We start from the raw sequence: 21,822 nt of genomic DNA, 5'->3' as shown, positions 1-21,822 counted from the left end.
CTGTCCCAGATCCCTTTTAGGAGTAGAAGAAGAAATCAAGACAAAACCATGACAACACTTAGTATTATTCTCAAGTTCAAGAGGATGCAACTGCTGTGCCATATTCTTCCAGGCTAGTGTAAAGACTACAGAAAACCTCTGCCAGCCACAAGTACTTAACTGCTAGTCAGTATTTTTGACAACAGAGTAAATGAACTGGAAACAACTTCAGTTTTAACTGTCTTTCATGATCATGTAAGATTTCTGTTACCTCATTCTGGTTTAGTATTTTCTTATAGAACTATCTGCCATGGAAATGGACACATTCTCATTACTTGATGAAGAGCAAATAGCTACTTCCATTATCCCTCAGCTACCTACTGAGATAGACCGAAGGATCTCTTGTGCATACTTCTCTGACTGCAATAGTCAATATTCCACAAAGACATAGGCTTAAACCAGTATTAAGCGGAGGTTGTGATACAGCTTGCAATAGTTTCAGATATGCTGCTTGCATTAAGCTACAACAGTGACAGTGCACTTGGAGATAATGGTGATACAATTCTGACGTGCAAAGGGGAAAAACAACTTTGAAAGTATGGGAACAGTCTTATTTGAAAGATGGCAGCCCACCCTGCCCTCCTCCCCACTCCCCGGGGCGGGGGGGGGGAAGGAGAGCGAAGAAGAAAAACGTGTAGCAGAGTAAGATTAATGGATGCTAAATTTGTTCTAACAAATACTGGAAGCACAGGAACCCTCCCTTCCAGTACACAGCTTCTTGACAGAGCAATGAGGAAAGGAGGTGAAACTCTAGGAAAAGACATTCCTCAGGGACATAACCAAACACCCTTAAAAGAAGTCAATTAGAAAACATCTGCTTTTTAACATAAATAAATAGCTAATTGCTCTCACTCTCACCGAATATGCTGTTTCAGAATACTCCTCCCCCCTGAAAAACTTCGCAGGGAAAGAAGGAGCAAATTACTTGATTCTTTTGCAGAACAATACCTGCTATTCAGAGTGCCCTGCAGTTCCTCCCTTTGACAAGAGCTGTCAGATCTGGCAAAGGCAGAATGAAAGATGAATCCAGGTCCTGTGATAAAAGGACCTTTTGTGAGAAACTGAAAATTAAGTCTCTTCTCAACATAGGGATGCACCCAGACTAGGGGGAAAATAGGTACAGAAATAAATTACAGGCATCTGCCAGCATTATGATACTTGCCCAATATTACTGAAATAATACTAAAATAATTAAGTTATTCAGAGTTTTAATGCTCCTAGAAGTTTCCTCTACACTAGCCTACAAAAACCAAAATCCTTCAACCTCAATGCTAACAAACAAGATTTGCTCAGCCCACATATTCTGCATGAAACAGTAATACAAATCTAACATTTTAATATAGTATGTATGTATATTTAATGTTAATTATTTTACATATTTAAATTATCCTACTACATTAACAATACTATAGATACAATATTTGATAAAAACAACTAGCATGGTTAAGTCTTCAGTTTTTGGTATTGTTTTCTAACAAGTGTAAAACAGAATAGAAAACAAGGTTTCCTTGTGAAGAATAAAGTGTATTTTAACAGAAGCAGCCAAGACCTGCTGCAAAATACAGATCATGTATGCTGACATTTACACAAAACCTTGCAGTAATAAAAGGTACTGTCATTCACTATATTTACAAGAAACTGCCCAAGAGTTCAGTTACCGATTGCACTATAGTGATTATTTAAAAAAAACCAAAAACCCCCACAACAACACAGCATCCTTGTCTTCTCCTTCAGAAATCAGAAATAATTTGTCCATAAGAAGTGACCTTGTTTAAACTGTATGTGCTAGAAAATATACAAGTCTACAATAGGAAGAGGTTAGAAAAGTTGAATACTGTGGAAAAAAAATTTATTAGTCTATACAAGTCTTCTGAAACAAACCATTGGCTTTGATACAGTAAATTCAAGTGAATACTCATTGCAATAGTATTTTTCCATACAGAGTTCAAGAAGCCCTATAGCTTCCCATTTAGTGTCTGTGACAGGAAGTTTTATTTCTGAACAAGTAGCCGCACAAAGCAGACATGTGATAGAGATCTTCACAGCCACAGTGAGCTACAGTTTGAGATAAAGTTATATTACAAACATTTAGGAAAATTAGGCATCCGTACTGAAGTGTGGCAAATTGATTCACAATGAAAGAACAAAGATGTCATTCAGACCCCTTGCCAATAATGATGACTTTCTACAGCAAGTCTAGAGTAGACCACATCATAAAAACCTAGAGTGCAAGAGTACAACAAATTTAGTATATAAATATCACAGGATTAAAACTCCAGTTAAGCCATCAACTGAAGTGATGATTAAAAAGAAAAAACAGGCGTCCCCCAGCTTTGCAAAGGAAGCTTTCAAAGCATCTCTTCAAGAAGGTGCTGATACCAACTATGGCCTGTGCCAATTTGTATTTTAGACAGCTCTGCTGAAAGACAAAAATTTAGCAGATTTGTCTAAGAACTGTATAATCTTGCTGTTTTTAATACCATAAAAAAAGCATTTACTAGAAGAGATGAAATGTAACATTTATAGCTCACACTGTTTTCAAGATCTGTGCACACTATATAGTTCTATAATTTCAAGAGTATTTAAAAATGAGACGAAGAGCAGAAAATGCAGTAATGTGTTTCTGTTAGATGGATTTGTTTAGAATAGTTACATGATGAATGTATACAGCCGTAAAATTTTTAGTGCATTTGTTCTTGCACATAGTTTATGCTACTTATAAAAACCTGAAGATTGCAAATTGGGCATGCTTACCATAACATTTTCAAACTGGGAAAGCTGCAGAACGTTTTTCCTACAAGTGTTCACTGTCATGATACAAAACAAATATGTGCAAACTGCAAGGTCCCTAAAAATAGCATTTAATGAATTTATGTACAGAAAGATGTCACTATCTGTTTAAATATGCAAAGAATAAGCTTCCCAAAGTTTATAACATAGAACAATATCCACCACATGCTCCTCCTCCTCCATATCCTTCTTCCTTGTTTGATAACTTTACACCTCTGTTTTGGCTCTCACTCTCCCACAGTCCAGGAGTCTGAATGATTTTTTCAACAAGTTCTTCAAAGGCACACTGTACACCATCACATGTTTTTGCACTTGCCTCTGGAGAAGAGATGCAAAAAGTCAAATGTTAGCATAGCTTCCAGTAACTTGTTTAATATTGCTCTTTCAGTTAAGTCTCAACCTACAACCTAGACTTACAACTTCTACAGTATAGCACTGCCAAAATTATGGTTTTGCAGATTTCTGTCACCACATAAGGCTGCACTTCAATTAACAGAAGAGCATCCAAGTTGAATGTCACTAGAATATATGGAGACAGCTACAGCTTAGCTTTATTTTTCTGTGGAAAGCACTTCAGTAAAGAAGAGTGGAGGGTTCTACTAACTGAAGATGTCTGATAAACCTGATTGCTGTTCTGTATTTCAGTTCTGTACATTAGTCAGAACTGCAGTACCACCATACCACAGAAGCAAGGATCCATACTGTAGGATTTTGGGTCAGCCTCCATGATACAACTGATGTGATAAAAAGCAATAAGGGATCTCATTTCTTCTGCAGTTAGCAGAATTCTAGGTAATTTCACTCAGGAGCCTTATTTTGGCTAAACCCAAGAAATTTGCTCACAGGGTATATTATGGGAGAAAGATACCATCTGAAACTGTTCAGTCCCACTAGGGCTTGCCCTGTTCTTCTACACAGCCATGCAGATACTTAGCATATGTAGCATGCAGATATATGTATTTAGTTATAGTTTAATTTTCATGTTTCTTTCCATCTTCCATGCACTTAACAGCTTATGCCTCAACTTTGAGCTTCTATTTCCACATCTGACACTGTAGCCAAAAAGAAACACAGCAAGGTAGTAGACGAAGATATGTCATTAGTCAGAGATTAGGAACATAAGTCTAAGTACAGGACATGTCAACAAACTGCTTTGTTACTGGAGTCATCCTATAAAGTAATCCCTGCTGATCCTTAAATGAAACATATAATAAACTTATGCATAAAGAATCACTTCACCACCCACTTTAATTTATCATTACAAGGCTTTGCCTACAAGACCCATCTCATTTTGCAGCAAGATGAGACCAGCATTTGCTCCAGTCATGATTATGTCATTATTCAATCCCACCCACCATTTATAAGTTAATTATATTCCTACCTATTTTTACACCCCAGTTCCAATACAGATTTCTGTCAAGTACCAGCTCTTTTGCTATACTGAAAACTGGCCACTAGTACCAGTATTCCCTCTTTCATTTTGCTGCTGCTATTAATTTAGCAAGTTGTCTGGGAAAAGAAATCAGACAAAACCCCAAACATAAAACAGGTTTTGTCAGACTACAGTAGAGCCTGTATTCCACCCTTAATCATTATGAATTTCAGGATACACATCCAATTAGAATAGGTATCTGGACATATTTAGAGAGAATTTTTAAAAAAATGGCAATACCTATTATCTTTGTACCTACTGCCGCTGAAAAATATCATTAATTGGATTGTACATGTAAAGACCATCAGACCTACAGAAGTGGTACTTTTCTTTATGTAAAAAAATCAAGTAAGATCCCTGCAAATATCTGTAACATACCTATGAACAACATGGAATGTTTTCTTGCAAATTTGAGACCTTCATTTCTGTCAACTTCACGGTTTTCCTATAATAAGACATAGCATTAATATGCATTATTAACAAAATACACCAACAGACTACTTAACTGCAGTTGAATTTGGTTTACCTTATCAATCTTGTTTCCAACTAGCATTTTCACTATGTCATTCCTTGTGCAGTATGTTTCCAGTTCATTTAACCAGTTATCCAGCTTGACAAAAGTATCTCTTCTTGTGACATCGTACACTGAAAGATATTAGCAATATTATTTGCACAATATATTTCCAAGAAATACAGCTTATATTACAAAAGGAGCAAAAATTATGGCTTTTTGAATCAGAAAACTGAAGGAGTTCCAAGGATTCCAATTTACTCACTACAGCAAGACAATAATTGGAAAAAAGTTGAACATCCACCAGCTCAAATCACTGATGATACTAATGCAGAGCAACTCTAAGATTCAGTCATCTACTGTTCTCAGACTTTGTCGTGAAACCAGGACAGACTTACTTGAGACATCCTAGCTTACAGACTAGAGGCTATCATTCTCCAAAGAATTCTACACTTCCAGACCCTTGACATAGGATACTTACTAACACCACTACACAAAAGATATGCAAAGAGGATGGCATGACCTTCTGCAGTGAGTTAATTAGTGATAATTAGGCCCTAACACCACTGCTATGCTACTGATTTAGCTAAAAAAGTAAAATGACCACCAAATCCTCACAAATCCCAGTGAGCTACTGAATTTTCAGCATTTTAGTGTTTCAAACTATTTAGCATTTGTGTGGGATATAAGTAATAAGCCATGCGAGGAGCAGAAAGGGCAGACAAAAGGCAGACTTTGTTAAACCTAAAATCCACTACCCAGCAACTATCTAATAACTACCATTTCAAGCTATGGAAGTATTTTTTCCTTCATTCTCACATCGCATGTGCAGACAGGCATAAACAGTTGGTTTCAATCAAATCTATAGCTTGGCTTACATGAATAACCTTATTATTAGGAAGTCGTTTAACAAAAAAATAGTCAGGAGATTATTAAATAAAACAAGAGCAAATCTCAACAGCAGAACTTTCTAGTTCCCAAATAGTGCTTGCTTACTTTTACAGCTTTCAACAGTAAGTGGCAGGTCAGTGCCAGCAACTAAGTGACTTGACAAGACATGCCTTGACAGCATCTTCCTATACCAGGAAGATAATGCAACTCAGACTTGGGAAATAATACATACAAAACAAAACCTACCAAGAAGTCTCATGATAGAGGTTACTCCAAGTTAAACAATTTAACTGGACACAATACCTTACCAAGAACCTCTCAAGTCAGACACAACTTCAAAAAAAAAATTAAACTTAATTCCCTGCCCTTACTTTAGTTAGCTCCTCACTTCTAGCAGTGGAAAAGCAGAACTTCAGAGCTCAGTGCCTAGTTAAGAGGTTTCCATATATGAAAGAAAAGCAAAAGAGACTTTGTGTGAAGTTGCAATTATGGGGTTTGGCCTGGGTTTCTCCCACACAGATTGATGCCATTTATGCTCCCAGCTAGCCTCTTCTAATTAATTCTGACTGTGTAACATCCCATCAGTATGGAGACACAGAGCAAAAAATCCCAGCTAGACTCCATAGTGTTTATATTCATTTCATTAGGAAAAAGGAACAGGGAGAAGAAAAAGAGAAAGCTGTATACATACTGATACAGAAAGAATACACTGAGGAGAAAATTTTTTTTTTTTTTTTTTGACTCTGGGCTTAGTAAGCACAGGCAAAAAACCAAAAGTAGTAAATAAAAGACAAATTCCTGGCGGCACAGGGACAGCTCCAAGCTATCCCTTCAAATAGGAGTAGCTTTAAATGTAATGCAAAAATCAGTGGTTCTCAGGCCAGTGAGATTGACTACATGAGAAAGAGGTCAGACATCAAATTCAAGATCCTTTAATATAAGAGTTGTTCAACGCAGATACAATCATTTTTAATATCAATTAGATATTATAGAAAGGTTATATGAGTTTGTGTAACTCCAATACATGAGAAAACCACAAACTTATTCAAAATAGCATGCAAAGCTGTACTTACCCAGGATAACACCTTGTGCACCTCTATAGTAACTGGGTGTTAATGTTCTGAACCGCTCCTGACCTGCGGTATCCTAAAAAGCCATTCAGAAAGTTCCATTATTCAGAATTTGAGCAGAATTTAGTTTAGCTCTCAGGTATTCTGCTTCTAATGAACATACAAAATAAGATTCAAAGTACATTCAACTACCAGATTAACCGAGTTTATACTCGTCCCTGATGTTTTACTGCACATTAGCTTAGAGATTTGATGTAGTCTGTCCTGGGAAACACGTTTAAACTGTTAGGTGTGGTAAATAACTGGACTCTATAGCAATAAGATAGCCATTTCTGTGGAAGCATTTGTTCTGCAGCCAGTACGGCAGCAACCAGCAAGAAAGAAGCACAGCTGCAGTACTAAGACTTTGTAACAAGCATCAAAACTCATGGCAACAAAATTAGTTCCTTCAATCACCTTGGTCCAACTAAATTTGATTCAGTGCCAGGGTAAATGCATTTAATGTGCTATGACAAAGCAGAAGCAGAAATAAGTCAGAGGTTGTTCTGTTTTTAAGTAAAGCTGAATTTACATCCTCAAATTTAAAGCATCAACAGCTCTGCAAAAAAAACCCGGACATTAGAATGCTGTTTTCTTGTCGAGATTAAGTTATAGTGCACACTCATTGCAGACTTTACGCATAGAAGATTTTAAATAACTTCATCCAAGTTACCCCAGCTTAGAAGTGATGCATGAAACACTTCAGACTCAAAATGGTTCCCTGCCAAAGAATCTGAATAACTGAACTGGACTTCCAATATTCTACAAGTCCTCAGGCCATCCCACACATCTCAAACTGGTTTTGTGTCATGATACAGCTTTTCTTTTCCAGTTTACCACAGAATTATTTCTTTGTATTCACCAATATATAAGATGATAACCCTACATTAGTCCTATGTAATATTTTCCATCCCATGATCACTCATCATTCTGCTATCAATCTGGTTTTCATCCTATATGTCTATTTGTCTGTCAAGGTGTTGCAGTTATTTTCCTTGTCAAACCCATTTATTTTAGTGATGATTACTATTGTCACACTAAGACACTAAGTCCTGTTTGTTAGTTGAAATATATATTGCAATCCTTGTTGCTTTGAGAGTGTTTCATATCTCATGTTCCACTACTACTTCCCAAGGAAGTAAAGGTTATCTCGCTTATATGAGAAACAAGATTTTACTCTTGCTTGCTACAAGAAGTCACAACTGGGTCTGAATATTCAAAAGGTGCTTCAAGGCTGGTTTCCAGAATGCAGAATGTTCAAAAAAAAGCTTGGAAGTACTCTTTCTTACCTTACTTGCCATGAATTTAGAAGTTCTACTTTTAACTAGAGTAGATGTTGAACACTCTAAGGCTAAGATTACAAACACTGCCTCTCCCTCTTCCAGCTGCATCTGCTACAAATAACACTGACCTTGAGCATATAAAAGTCTTTGTATGAGGGCTACGAAGCTTATAGGCTAAAAATTGTTTTGAGAGGTAACATTTCAGCATAAATTGAGCATGCAATAGTAATCTTAACCTATTAATACACTACTAAATTTTGCCTAAAACGTTTAGGTTAAGAAGTGCACCCTTTTAAAACCTGTCAAGTACAAACAAGAACAATGTATACAAGGAAGTCTCAGATTCGTGAGGCCTAACTCTTTAGAAGCTAAACAATGAATTACTCATTTAAAAAAAAAAAAAAAAGATAATCTACACATGGCCACATTCACTGTTTTAAAGTCTGATTGATGTAGCACCATTTTACTCCTCCTTTTCTCTACTCCTCTCCCAACCCGACCTGGAATCAGTGCTGCAGAAGCAGCTCATAGGCAAGAGAATTGCCCCATTAGCCAGTTGTCCCACAATTCATTCCACCTTCTGAATGGTTCAATATTAACCTCTCACTCCTCCAAATCGCCTTCATATTAAATAGAAAAGGATTCTATACAAACTGTTCCTTATACAAGCCATTACAATTCCTAAAGCAGAGCAATACTTCAAGAACTTAGGAGAGACTTACCCATATTGCCAGTTTAGCTTTGTTTCCATCAACTGAAATAGTTTTCACCTTGAAGTCCACACCTAGAGGAGGAAAAATATTTTAGTTCTTCAAACATACCACAGCTATTTTTGAAGGAAAATTAAAGAGAAAAGAAAAAAACAAAAATCAAACTCAGGAAACAAGTTGTGTTTTGACAGGAGCAGGAAGAGTAAGTTTCATTAGCTGTTTATGAACCTTGCTCAAAACTCATGGTCTTTTAAGCCATTGACTCAAAATATTTTATGGAAATAAGGCAAATACTACATTTCCTATATTAAAGCACATATTCCAGGACAAATATTCAAGTTTATAATACAAATGGATTAACTTTCTATTCATTACTCATACATGTGTTCTCCTTGAGTACATCTGTCATCTTGAGGAACAACATGCTTTTAAAATAAAGAAGGAAGCTGCATTCAGGTAGCTATTGGCTCTGTTTCCCTATCTCCAACAATCTGACCAAGTCCCATCAAGGTGATCATGCAAAGGTAAACCAATACAGACAGAGACTCATCCACCACACATGGACTCATCCATGATTGCTATCCTGTGAGAAACAATGTTAGATGACAGTAATTCCTCTACCAAACATGTCACATAAGCTTCAGATGATTTGAATACACAGTATGTCTCTTACAAAGGTTCCAGCAACATCAGGGACTCACAAATACCATGCTCAGTGACCAGGAATACAACAACATGGTGACAGTTCTGTTGTTGATAGGTCATCTACCTCAACATCTGACAATTCTCCCCCTGGCTTTTTTTAAATACACAGGAACTAGCAGCCTATCACTTGCCCAAAGACAAGCTGCACAAAACTCAAGCCAAGGAGGACAAGATGTTAACGACTGTGCAAATTTAAAGGATATAGCAACACACATCAGTTTGAGAGGCTGAGTACAGTTATGATCCACTTTGCTGTAATATAATCCTTAGGTTACTGTCCTGGTTTCAGCTGGGATAGAGTTAATTGCCTTCCTACCAGCTGGTATAGTGCTACATTTTGAGTTTGGTATGAGAAGAATGTGGATAATGCTGATCTTTTCAGTTGTTGCTAAGTAATGTTTAGTCTAAAGTCAAGGATTTTTCAGCCTCTCATGCCCAGCCAGCAAGAAGGTTGGAGGGGCACAAGAAACTAGGAGGGGACACAGCCAGGACAGCTGACCCAAAGTGGCCAAAGGGGTATTCCATACCATGTGACATCATGCCCAGTACATAAAATGGGGAGAGTGGGGGTGGGGGGGATGGCCACTTGGGGACTAAATGGGCATCGATAGGCAGGTAATGAGCAATTGCATTGTGCATCATTTGTATATTTCAATCCTATTATTATTACTATTGTCATTTTATTAATGTTATCATTATTAGTTTCTTCTTTTCTGTTCTATTAAACTGTTCTTATCTCAACCCACGGGTTTTACTTCTTTTTCCTGATTCTCTCCCCCATCCCACTGGGTGTGGGGGGGAAGAGAGCGAGTGGCTGTGTGGTGCTTAGTTGCTGTCTGGGGTTAAACCACAACAGTTACCAACAGCAAGTAACTGGAAGCATGTTTCAATTATTTTGGAGTGACTCTCACTCCCCACCAGGCAGCAGCCTTGAAATGAAGTAGTAGCATGGAAAGTTAATACCTTTGTATGAACAACTTTCAAAGTGTAACATCAAACTTTTCGCACTTTGACTTAAAATTGTAGTCATTGTAGCTGTTACAAGAGTAAGAATTTCTCTTTTAACTATTCTAACACAAATTATTTAAGTAGGGCCTTATGATAAGTGTGCTGCACTTGTATTCCCAAAGCCATGCAGATTACAAACAAGTGCAAACAGCTGCCAAAATACGTTCAACTTATAAAGTCACAGATGGTGTATAGGATGCTTAAGAAACTGCACATTGCAAGCAGATTCACAACTTTACTGAAACTGAGGTTTAAAAGAGCTTTATTTAAAAAATAAAACAAAAACATAAAAAAACCCACACAATTTTTATTCCACTGTTTCACAACTTCAGCTCACTACTGTTCCCTGTAGTCATTTTCAGACTACATTCTGCACTGGAAAAAGCCCATACTCTTTATTTCAAGCAAAATTTGGCCAAAGTACATTAACTTTTGCAATAACTAAACAGAACTCTGTTTTTTCAGGGACTAAGACTCTTAGTCCCTAACTTAGCAGTAATATAATGCTCCACACCATGCACAAGAATGGTACATTATTCTAGAGTTGTGTTCACAGAAAAGAACAGTCACTATTAACTTTGTGTTAAACACCAGTTTTTAGAATTTTACCTAGTTCATAGAAGACTGCAATGCTAGCAAGTTGACTCAAATTGATCCTGAAGAACATCCTGTTCTGCCAATTTTTCAGCACTCAGCAGTAACTGCAGTTTTCATTTAATGGAAAGTACATATACACCTTTAGCCTTGCTGCTGGCTTAAAATTAAAAGATAATGCTTTAAATTCTGCATGAGCAATGCAAGCAAATTAAGAAACTAAAACAGTGAATAAACCCCATGTGTTATAGATTGATTATTGAAAAGCAAAAGTATGAACTAATAGCACACCAAAATATATCCTTTAAAGTGATCAAGTGGCAAATACAATTCTAGTACGCCATGGAGCTCAATACATACAAAAGCCAGTTAACAAAAGGAAATCTTTTAAATAACTAGGTTTTTGATTATCAATCTGCCATAAAAGAGGACAAATGAAAAAAAAAGCAGGGCTCAAGAAAATCTTGTTAAATTGAGCAAACAGGGTACTTATGTTCCCTAAATACTTCAGTGAAATACAGACATGTTTGCGTGACAGGTGTCACTTCTGAGTTTGCAAGAGTGATGTTTCTAACCTTGACAAAAGAAAGCTGACAGTGCTTTCCACCATGCCTTGGAAGGCAGCCAGAAACAAGACAGCACTACTAGACTGTACTCCTGTGTGTTCATACCTACCACTTCAACACTACACACTAACGTACTACGGACTTAAAGTCTGCATGGAATAGCTCTGTCACCTTCATGCTGCTCTCGCATTTAGGCCAGTATGCCATGCTGTATTTAAGGGAAGTGCAAAATCAGCTAGAGCGTATTGTTTGTGTTGTAGGTAATGGACAAGTTGGACAGTTTAGAGTTGGAAGACTCCAAGTGCAAGGAAGGCTAAAAAGCTAAGAGACATCAGATCTGTGCAATACATTACTTCACTTAAGAAATAGGGATTGTGCTGAACACTTATCTAGAATCTCTTGTACAAGGAGCAAGCAAGTAAAGGCAAGCATGAGCAGTAAGGACAACAAAAAATAACAGGGTATATATAGCCTAATAAGATCCTTGTGATGAAGCCTGGTGAACAAGTTAGCCTCAAAAGAATGCAAGGAAGACAGGCGATCTCCTAGGTTGGATAAAACATGGTTAATACAATTGAAGCTCCTGAAGTCAAAATATTTGCCCAAGGCAGCTTATTCTTCTAAGAATACCACAGGATTTTTACAAAATTCTTAAGAAAAAAACCCCACAAAACAATAGTTTAGGGTTTCATTTAAATTGCACCCAGTAGGTTTGTGCAAGCTACGAAGATAAGGTACACCTCAACAGGTCATTAAGAAGGGACCAGTCATGCTGCAGCCAAGGCTTTCCTCAGTGTTGTGGTTTTGCGTGCAGTTGTTTTAGTTTTTTTTAAACATATAGCATGTTATCTCTCCACTTTCTAATCCAAATTAAAAAAAATATAGTCACTTTAACCAGTCCGGCAGTCAGTATGTAGATGACAATGAAAGATGACATTATTTGTAGTCAATCCATTCATTTTGGAAAAGCATCATACTCTGCCGTCTCAACAGGAAAGCCTTAAAATTATTTAAAAATCTCTTCTGTCCCCAAACTCAAAATGAAATAGTGTTTAATCAGCAAAAAAAGAAATCCAGGTCGAGACTCACAAAGTGTTTTGGCATTTCACTATCTTGCGAGTACCTGAATTAGGCATCTAGGATCTGTCTTCATGCAGCAGGAAAGTTATCTCCAAGAACTCACTCCAGGTACCTTATAGGAACAACAAATCCTGCCCTGAATTTAAAGCTAACGTGTTGTTTCTTAGCAATACATTCACCAGAAAAAATGGCAATGCCATAACCTAGTAGGTTTTTTTTTTAAAAAAGGAAACAAGTAAGTAGGAACCCAGATACTGTTCACCTTCCTGATAAGTGAAAAAAAAAAAAAAAAATTAAAAGAATCTGCTATCCCACATGAGTGCTCCACACACCACACTATAGGACTTTCACAGTTGGGGTCACAGTAGCTCTACTGCACAACACAACTGCAAACATCAGCTGGAGGGGCCTAACAGCTAGTGCAATTTAGACAAGCATTTCCTCAGTCTCTAGAAACTTTCTTTTCCTGCCAGATGATCATATTCATCCCAGATTAGTGTATTTGTTTCAGAACTCAAACTCTATTTGAAGTAATGCTCACACTGAGGACTCTTCCCCCTTTTCCACATCAGAAACAGAACAGGGTAGGATCTGCCAGTAGCAAACCTTGAGTTGTTGCTATTAACAGCCAACAGTTAGCTACCACACATGCTGTTGTGCATTTTGACAAATCCCAAAGAAGAAGAATTACTTCAGGAAATAATTCCTTAGTTTCTCAAATAGTGCACTGATGTCCATTTTTGACATTGGTAAAGAGCATTATGTATGAACAGCAGAATGAAAAAAACCACAATTAAGAAAAAAAAAAAAACCAAACAATAAAGATGCCCACACTGAGATCAAACTAGTCTATTGGTATCCAAAACATCATGAAAGCTAAAGTAGCTATTCTGCACTGACTTCCTGCCCCACGTGGTTGACACACCAAGAAAGTAAAGTAATTTGAAGTATATACAGTGCCAAAACTATTTAGATTAGAATAAAAAATTGCCATCTTCACCACCTGGTGTGTTCCATTCCTGTTTCCTTCCACCCTATCCTTCCTCATAAGCTTAAGTAGGGCTACTTGTACGAGTTCATTTTTTAACAAGCAATGAAATGAACAAAAGTAGGCCATGTTCCTCCCCTTGGATGCTCAGTGCTTTACATGAAACAGTACTCTGTTATCTTATTAATGTTAATGAAAAATAGATCAATTTATTGATTTCTTAACCGATTAGACAGAGCTGGCTTTGTTTACCAACACCTGAACTCAAAGAAAAAAATCTGATAGAAGTTCTTAGCCAGAACTCTTCCTACAGAGAAAGTAAAAAATGCAACTGAAATTCATTGTGTGGAAAAGTCATCTCTATTTTCCATTACTTCAGTTACTAATTTGGCACAGAGCTGCATCACATTCTTCATAGTTTCATTTTGCTTCCTTTGACAACCATCGACAGAGTATATCCTGCATTCTGGGTCATCCTCCTCCAGCCCAACTGACTTCACTGTTAGTAGGTATCATACCAACATAGCAATGACACATCCTGCTTTTTTTCCCAGCAGCTCTATATTTTTGGCTCTCTTCCATTTTTCTTAAGAGTCTAGCTGCCAAGGAACTGATTACTAAGTAGGCAAGAAAAAAGCCACGTTGTTATTTCCTCCCTATAGAGGAAAAGCAGACGCCACACAGAGCCCAGTCCACTCTAGCATTATCAAAAGTTGCAAGAACTAACATCCCCTACTAAAGGGAGTCTTAAGTCTTCTTAAGATAGCTACCAAGTATCATACCACACAGAACACAAGTTCTGGACAGCAATATTACAATTCAAACAACCTGATAGCAATCTTGCACAGATAAATCAATAGGAGACATAACAATAGCTCTTATATTTCCATTTTAGCCTAAAATGCTGGCAAACTGAACTGCAGGTTGTTCCACTAGAGGTTTTCACTGCCCATACCTATGACTTCCATCTTCATGGTGAAGGGTGACATTTATATCTGTTTTCCTAGCCAAGGATATACTTTTGCATAAAGGGGACAACTACAGGCCAGTACAGTCAGTGCTCTACACCAAAGAGCACTGCAAGCTAAAACTGTGTCCACATCATTCTTTCCTTACAGAGAAGCAGACATGTCTGAACTTCACTACTGGTTAGGCAAGTCTGAACAAACTACAATTTTGTACTGAAGTTGGTATAAATTTTTCTAAGGTAGCATGAGCACATACTTACCAATCGTTGCTGCAAGTTCCGGGTCAAACATATCATCTGTGAACCGCAGTAGAAGGCTGACAGGGAAGGAAGAAAAATTACAGTTACTATTATTGCAGCATATCCATAGCTTGCTGGAAGCCTATAAATTACAAGTCTGAAAGTAACAGCAAGATCACATAGCTAAATAAAAACACATCTCATTTTTTGGTAATTTCTTTCCCACAAAAAACAAAGATGGGAACACAGAAATAATATGGCAGACATGCTCTGCTAGGAGACCCCTGGCCTCTTCTCTGCATCTATTACCGAGTATATCTCTTTGAAAGCAAAGTAGCACACAAGTTTTCAAATCAGCTGCCTAAACAGTCACATGGTTTGCTTCTCAAAGCATTTTACTTCTATCTTATGCTATTTTTGTTCTCCCAGAATTCAGTATAAAGGTTAAGATTTATATATTTTTTTTTGCTTCATATTGCCTCACACAGTATTTCTGTAAGCTTGAGAAGAAAATTCCAAGTCAGCTTTTCACCCCAGAAATTACTCCTTGAACTGGACACACAGTGGAACAGTAAGGACTACACCCATCATAAATAAGGATACAGAAGTTTAGGAGTAGATTTAGCTCACCATTGTTTTATGGTTTTGTTTCTTTTTGTATAAGGATTTTTAGACATGCAACATTTCCCCCCCTATCCTGATGGATATGTTTGCCACCAAAAGTAGAACAGCTACAACTAAGATTTACCAGCACATCACACTATAGTATTAGGCCCATAATGCTACTGTACTTGTGCCAGATGTAAATATTTTAGCAAGAGACAAAGAGTCTCAGCATGCAGTTTTTAAAATCACCAGTCTTATGCATCTGTGGCAAGTGTATATTACCATGTGGCAGACAGCTGTTTGCTATGACTGACAGCTTCTATTCATTTCCAGGCTAGAGAAACAAAACAAAGCCCTTTTTATTTTTTTGGTCTTCTCCCCCTCCCCCCGTTTTTTTCTCCTCTCTTTTTGCATGTGAATTTAGCAGCCAAGTCCTTTTTAGCATTTGGACACAGTCCTGCATTGACAGAAAAGCAACTACTGAAATTCCTTTACTTCAATAAGGCTGAGTGAAAACTCCAAAGCTAACCATAGACCAACCTCTTTTTCCTTACTCCAGCACAACAAAACCAAATGATAGCTATATTTACTGAAGAATAATTAAAATTAAACAAAATTGACAGCACATCAGTTTTTACTGGTACCTTCAGAAGGCTGTATCAGGATGCTATTTAAGAGCAGCTATTTTTAGTTACAACCAAAACCAGTTTCACCCAAAACAGACAAAATATGGAACTCTCATACTGCCACTAGAATACAAACATCAGTTTACAAGTCTTGGTGCTAAGCCCAGCCAACTTCTACTTTCCCCACCTTTCTTTCATATGCAGATATCCTCTTCTACAAAGTAGAGCACACTCACAGGGACCAGGTTTAAGACAGCATTTGATAGGGAAGAGACACAAATTCAGGAATAGTTCAATATTAAGTTCCTGTACCTGAACAGCTGTAGTGTTATTGTTTTATAGCAATTTCATTTCCTCTACAAAGTCTCTTTTAACTAATTTTCTGATGTGAAGAAATAAACACGTAAGTAGGTGTACAAAACCATTGTCCATACTATGTGTCTTGGGAAAAATTCTTCCATATGGCCACACATAGAAGAGATGACTTAAACTAAAAGAAATTTGCTCAGATCACGTCTGTCACCAGAAGCCTACTGTACTAGATTATCAATTCAGTAGCTAACTCAAAGGATTGACTGACAGATTTTTAACAGATAAGGGCGGTGGGGTTTTTTCTAATTAGGAACTTATGTTATTTAGGGTCATGGTAGAAGACTCGCATCACTGCCATAAAAACATCAAATCTAACGTGAGTACTGTGGTATGCTCCCAGATGCCAACCTGCATTTATATCCCAATTCCTTTATTAAGATCTATAGCACTAACAAAGTTAAAGGAAAAAAAAAACCAACCTAAAAGACAAAAAAGGTAGCTTAGACAAAAGCCATGAAAAGGCAGGGGGGTGGGAGGGGGAAGAAATCAGCCTCAACGTACTTGAGAAAGAATATAATTAGTCAGCAGAAGAATCAGCGGTAGAACTACTTCACTGCCAACCTTGTATGCCCCTGCCCCCCACTCTACACCCAGTGCCGGGTCACTTGTGACTCTACGTGTACATATTATGGACCTGATTAACCCCAAGGCGCTACGGAGACGCACAAGCGCACCCATCGCCACACGACACAAGGCTGCGCAGGACACAGGGAGGCCCAGATCGCCCTGGCCAGGCCGGCAGCGCTCCGCTTCGCCTCAGCTTCCAACTGGGTCAGGCAGGCACCGGCTCTCCCCTCCCCGCCGCGGGGCCGGCGGCCGAGGCAGGGCTGCGGAAAAGGCAGGCAGCCCGGAGCAGGGGCAGCCTCTCGCCTGCAGGAGGACTGGCCGAGAAGGGGCGAGGAAGCTCCCCCCCCGCGGGGCCTACCCCTCCTCAGGGCAGGCCGCGCCCAGGCCGGGCGGCCGCCGAGGCAGAGGTGGTGGTGTCCAGCGCGGCGCCGCGGGGGACTAGGCCGGGCCCGACCGGTGCCCCGCACGGCGGCAGGAGAGGCTGGGGTAGGCGGGCGCCCCCTCACCTGGACTTGCCGACGCCGCTCTCCCCGATGATGAGGATCTTCAGGGTAGTCAGCACGTCCTCGTCCATCCCGTCAGCGCGCCCGGCCCGGCCCGGCCCGACCCCCACCGAGGCTCCCTGCGCAGGCTGCGGCTGCACCGCCTGCGCCTGCGCGCCCCGCCGCCCCTTTTCCCTCGCCCCCTTCGCCGCCTGCCCCGCGCATGCGCCTCGGGCGCCTCAGGTGCGCCCGCGGCGGGAGGACAGGGAGACAAACATCCCCGCCCCTGCGGGTGGCGCATGCGCAGAGGGAGGGGAGCGGAGCGGAGCCGAGCCGAGCCGGGCGGGGAAGGGCCGGCCCCCGGTGTCAGTGCGCGCGTGCGCAGTAGGGCGTCCTCCGCGGGCGCGAGCCTGTGAGGGGCCCGGGCTGAGGGGGCGCCGCCCGCCTCAGCGCAGTCTCCGTCGGGCGGAGGGGTCGGCTCTGCCCGGCGTCCTCTGCTGGGGGGCAGGGGGGGTTGAGGAGGCCGCCCTTGCGTCTTGAGTTGCTCTTGGCGTCAGGACTCGGGGTCGGTGGAGAAAAGACACAGGGTGAAATTGCAGAGGGGAAGGAGAAAGCTCGAGCCGCGCAGTGGTAGCTAGCCAGCTCCCTGTGCTGAAGCAGAGCAAGCAGCCACCTCTCGAGGCGCAGAACAGCTAGTCAGGACCCCAGCACCAGAAGAATGGGCTCGTTTGATCAAGAGCCGCCGCTGTGTCCAGCAATGTAGGCCAGTTGATACATCAGGGTGTATACTTTCCTGCCAGCAGATTCCTCCGTCCATTAAAAGCCCTAAATGTTCCTCTGAAACTGATGGCAGTTAGAAAGCCTTTTTGTAACTGGTGCAGCTAACGTGCTGTTATGGCTTGAAACGCACCTCAGACCATGTGTAAGCAAGTGCAACTCTTTTAAAAATTAATCAAGCGCATCTCTGATGTGGGTCTGAAATTGTCCTCAGTTTGTGCTGGTCTGGCTAGGCAGCCTCTGTTCATCTCCAAAGACTGACTTCATAGTGCACGTAAATGGCCTTAGGCTCTCCTGTAGTCACACGGAATGAAAGAGATCAGGCCGTGTCAGCAGTTTGCACAAGGCAGGTATAGTTGTGAGGCTGGTGTTTGTTGTCAGAATGCTGGCTGCAGAGGGCACAGTTCTAGCAAAGTCCTGATTTTGCTGGGCAGTTGCCTTCAACTGGATTACAGGGTCAACACAGTAACCGTTCTTTTGCGTTTGTGTGGTAAACATCTTTGGCCTTGCTCCTTCCACTTTCAGGATCTGCTCTCCTGCCCCTTTTACCTCAGAAAACTAATTCCCAGGATGAGTACAATAACAGTAATTATCCTATTAAATTATGGAGGCGTATTCTATAATTAAACATGTGCCAATGGCTGGCTGTGTTTATACCAGGACTGTTCCTGTTTATGAGTAATAATCTGAGATTTGTTGAAGGTGTGACTTAGTTTTCGTGGCTTGGATTGTGCTTTGCAGTCATACAAGAAGGCAGTACATCTATACTCTGTACTTTTTGTTGAAGTGTATAGGAGTTGTGGGGTCTTAACGTGGAACAGGATGAGAATTTGAATTTGGAAGGTGGACCCAAACAGCAAAGTAGTCTACTAAGGATACTGAATCCCTTGAAGTCAGAGAGTATTTGTATTCTGGTATTCGATTTTTTTCCATTGTATCCATAGAATTGAATTATTCAATATGGATACTAGTCCTGATGCAATTTATAATTCTATATCTCACTCAGAATGAAGGGTCAACCAGGATGGCATTCAGATCTTTGACCTTAATGATGAGCAGACGCAAGAAAGGAGGCAAAACCTGCCCTAAATGAACAGTCCCATAGCTCATGCTTATAGATGTGGTGCTTTAGATCTTCCTAAGCATGCCCTTTGAGAACAGGTGTTTCTCCTCCATCTTGTCCTCTTTCAGGTAGAACTATGTAGTCCTCTCGCTCTGAGATTGCATCTGGCTGCAGCAGTTGACCTGTTTGCTCTCTGCATATCTATTTTAACTCTGGAAAGCTAGGCCATGTTGTGCATTTTTCTTCCCTATTACAGGAGCCAGTGTTAGTGGATAACTAAAGTAGCTCAGACCTAGCTCCTTCAAAATAAGAGTACTATTTATTCACTGAAAGATGTACAATATCAGGGCAAAATATGTACTTATTTTCCTATCAAGCTTTTGCAGGGTTTCTTCAGTGAAACCATCTCTGAGCTTGGAGAGACATCTTGCCTGCTGTAATTCATGGGCATCCGCCTGTTTTCTTACGTGCTTTTCATGACTCATAAGGAGTCCTCAGTTACTCATGACAACTAGCCCAATCCCTTTCTTTAGTAAGGCTGGAGATCTTTTTTTCTTTTTATCATTTACTATCCCGTTTGATCCTGACCTCAGATGTGGGAGAATCAAGCCGTAACAGCTTGGTTAGCCCTCCCTGATAATTAGTCTTCCTAAAAGAACACTGGAGACCTTTTGACTGCCTTTTTCTTTTTCTTTTTTTTTCTTTTTTTTTTTATGCTATGCTGTTTCCTCTTGATTTCTTCTCACTGATCTCTGAATTTCTGGCAAAGTAGCAATAAGCAGATCAACTTGTCTGCATATAATATTTGTAAATATTTATGCGTATACTTTCCTTATTCTTCATATACTGCTAAGGGAAGCAGTCTGATGGTAGAAAACTAGCATAACTGGTTCCAAGACAGCTCCCCACCATGTATGGAGATGTGTATATAGAGAAAGAGATGAAATTTGCACTTCAGAGTTTCTCCTCATGCCTTTATAGTCTTGCATGAAGGCTGCCTGGTTCCTGGCCTGATACAGGGCTCAGAAAAGTAGAAAAATGTCAGCACCATCTCAGCTAGAATAAATGTATGCGATCAGTGTTCCTGAGGTTTTGATTACTTCAGGGCTGTGGCAAAGAAGGGAAAACATTGTAACAATGATAGCTCCTGTATTCTCAGCATCAAAATTCCCTGTCTACTGCATTACGGGCTTGGCTATATCCTTGATGATGAAAACAGGTCATTAGGACTGAGTAATTGTGACTACCTTTCTCAAAAGATGGGGAGTTATTTATAGTCACTCCCTTAGGGTTGAGATCTGTAATAAAAGGGCCATTGCACTTCATGTGTCCTCCGGGGACCCTAGACCAGTTGCATAGCACAGTGTCCTTAGGCAGCCACTGAGACCGACGAAAGGCTAGAAGGACCTCCATCCAGTTTGTTCCTGCTGAACGAGCTGCAGTGGAAACTTAGCAACAGAGATGAGTGTGTCAGTAATGAATCAGTAACGTGAGAGACAACCTGGAATAAATAACAAAGGGCTCCCTCAGTCTCATTCTGTGTCTGAAAGACGCCTGGGAGCCTTTGGTAAGTTCACTTGAACCATCTGCCTTAGCTTCCACAGCTTAAACATGGGGATAATGGTATTTGCTGTAGAAGACTGCAGAAAGAGCAAGGGTTGATATGCCAAGGGAGCTAACGGTTTGTGTTTTCCCTGCCAGCACTGCCTAGTTCAGCATGAGCTGCGAAATTCATGATGGGAGAGTGGCTAGATAACTGCATGGCTAGCCTCCTCTCTCTCCCTTCACCAATGCCATCACAAGTAAAAAGAGGCCTTGAAACATATAGGTTCTGTTTAGGTTGGTTAGGTACACAAAAGTCTCAGGAGGATGCACGTCTCCAGGTGTCAAAGTCCAATTCATTGGTACTTTCAAAGATTTTCTTTTATGCCAACTATGCACTACGTCTAGCAGAAGTTGAGAAGCTCAGCCACTTCAGAGAGAAGTTGACAGCAATCTACAGGTCTTGTGTTGCAAAGACTAATCCTACTCTCCCACTTCCAGATTGTGAGGCTGACCCATATTTTGTCATGGCAGTGAGTCAGGAGTTATGATTCATAGTGAAACAAGCACGATTGCTAAGATCACCTGCCCCTCCTAGCAGAAATGACACACATACACATGCTCATTCCTTTTTTCTTCTTCATACAGTAATTTGCGAAGTTCGTAAAAGTGACTATCAGCATGTGTGTCAGATTCAGGGAGGTTCCTTTTCTGTGTGACATGCTTAAATGCAGTCAGCACATCCCTATGATTTCACATTCAGCAAATAATAGCAGGGAACGAAAGTGCTGCAAGAGTCCCAGAACTCTGAGCAGGATTTCTCTGGAGACCACACTGCAATGTAAATGATCCTGCTGTGGCTGGCCACTTCTTT

The 21,822-nt window shown here is 40.1% G+C and overlaps 1 protein-coding gene across 2 annotated transcripts in view; it reads right to left on the bottom strand.

Annotated features, from left to right (window-relative positions):
- Nucleotides 1-1,542: 1,542 nt before the first annotated feature.
- RAB18 (RAB18, member RAS oncogene family) overlaps nucleotides 1,543-21,822 on the bottom strand; it is a 35,510-nt gene continuing 15,230 nt past the window's right edge. The window contains exons 1-7 of one of the 2 annotated variants that reach the window (XM_049798369.1): nucleotides 17,591-17,778; nucleotides 14,935-14,990; nucleotides 8,778-8,839; nucleotides 6,737-6,809; nucleotides 4,788-4,906; nucleotides 4,640-4,706; nucleotides 1,543-3,147 (exon numbers count right to left, since the gene is read on the bottom strand). In XM_049798369.1, the coding sequence (XP_049654326.1) occupies nucleotides 2,969-3,147; nucleotides 4,640-4,706; nucleotides 4,788-4,906; nucleotides 6,737-6,809; nucleotides 8,778-8,839; nucleotides 14,935-14,990; nucleotides 17,591-17,658 (624 nt within the window). In that variant the 5' untranslated portion in view covers nucleotides 17,659-17,778 and the 3' untranslated portion in view covers nucleotides 1,543-2,968. Of the gene's footprint in view, nucleotides 3,148-4,639; nucleotides 4,707-4,787; nucleotides 4,907-6,736; nucleotides 6,810-8,777; nucleotides 8,840-14,934; nucleotides 14,991-17,590; nucleotides 17,779-21,822 lie in introns of those variants that run through there. The other variant, XM_049798370.1, reaches the window with a different exon arrangement.

The sequence above is a fragment of the Accipiter gentilis genome, chromosome 4 (assembly GCF_929443795.1).
Source record: "Accipiter gentilis chromosome 4, bAccGen1.1, whole genome shotgun sequence".
In the NCBI taxonomy this organism is placed as follows: domain Eukaryota; kingdom Metazoa; phylum Chordata; class Aves; order Accipitriformes; family Accipitridae; genus Astur; species Astur gentilis.
This window is presented reverse-complemented; position numbering and strand designations above follow the sequence as displayed.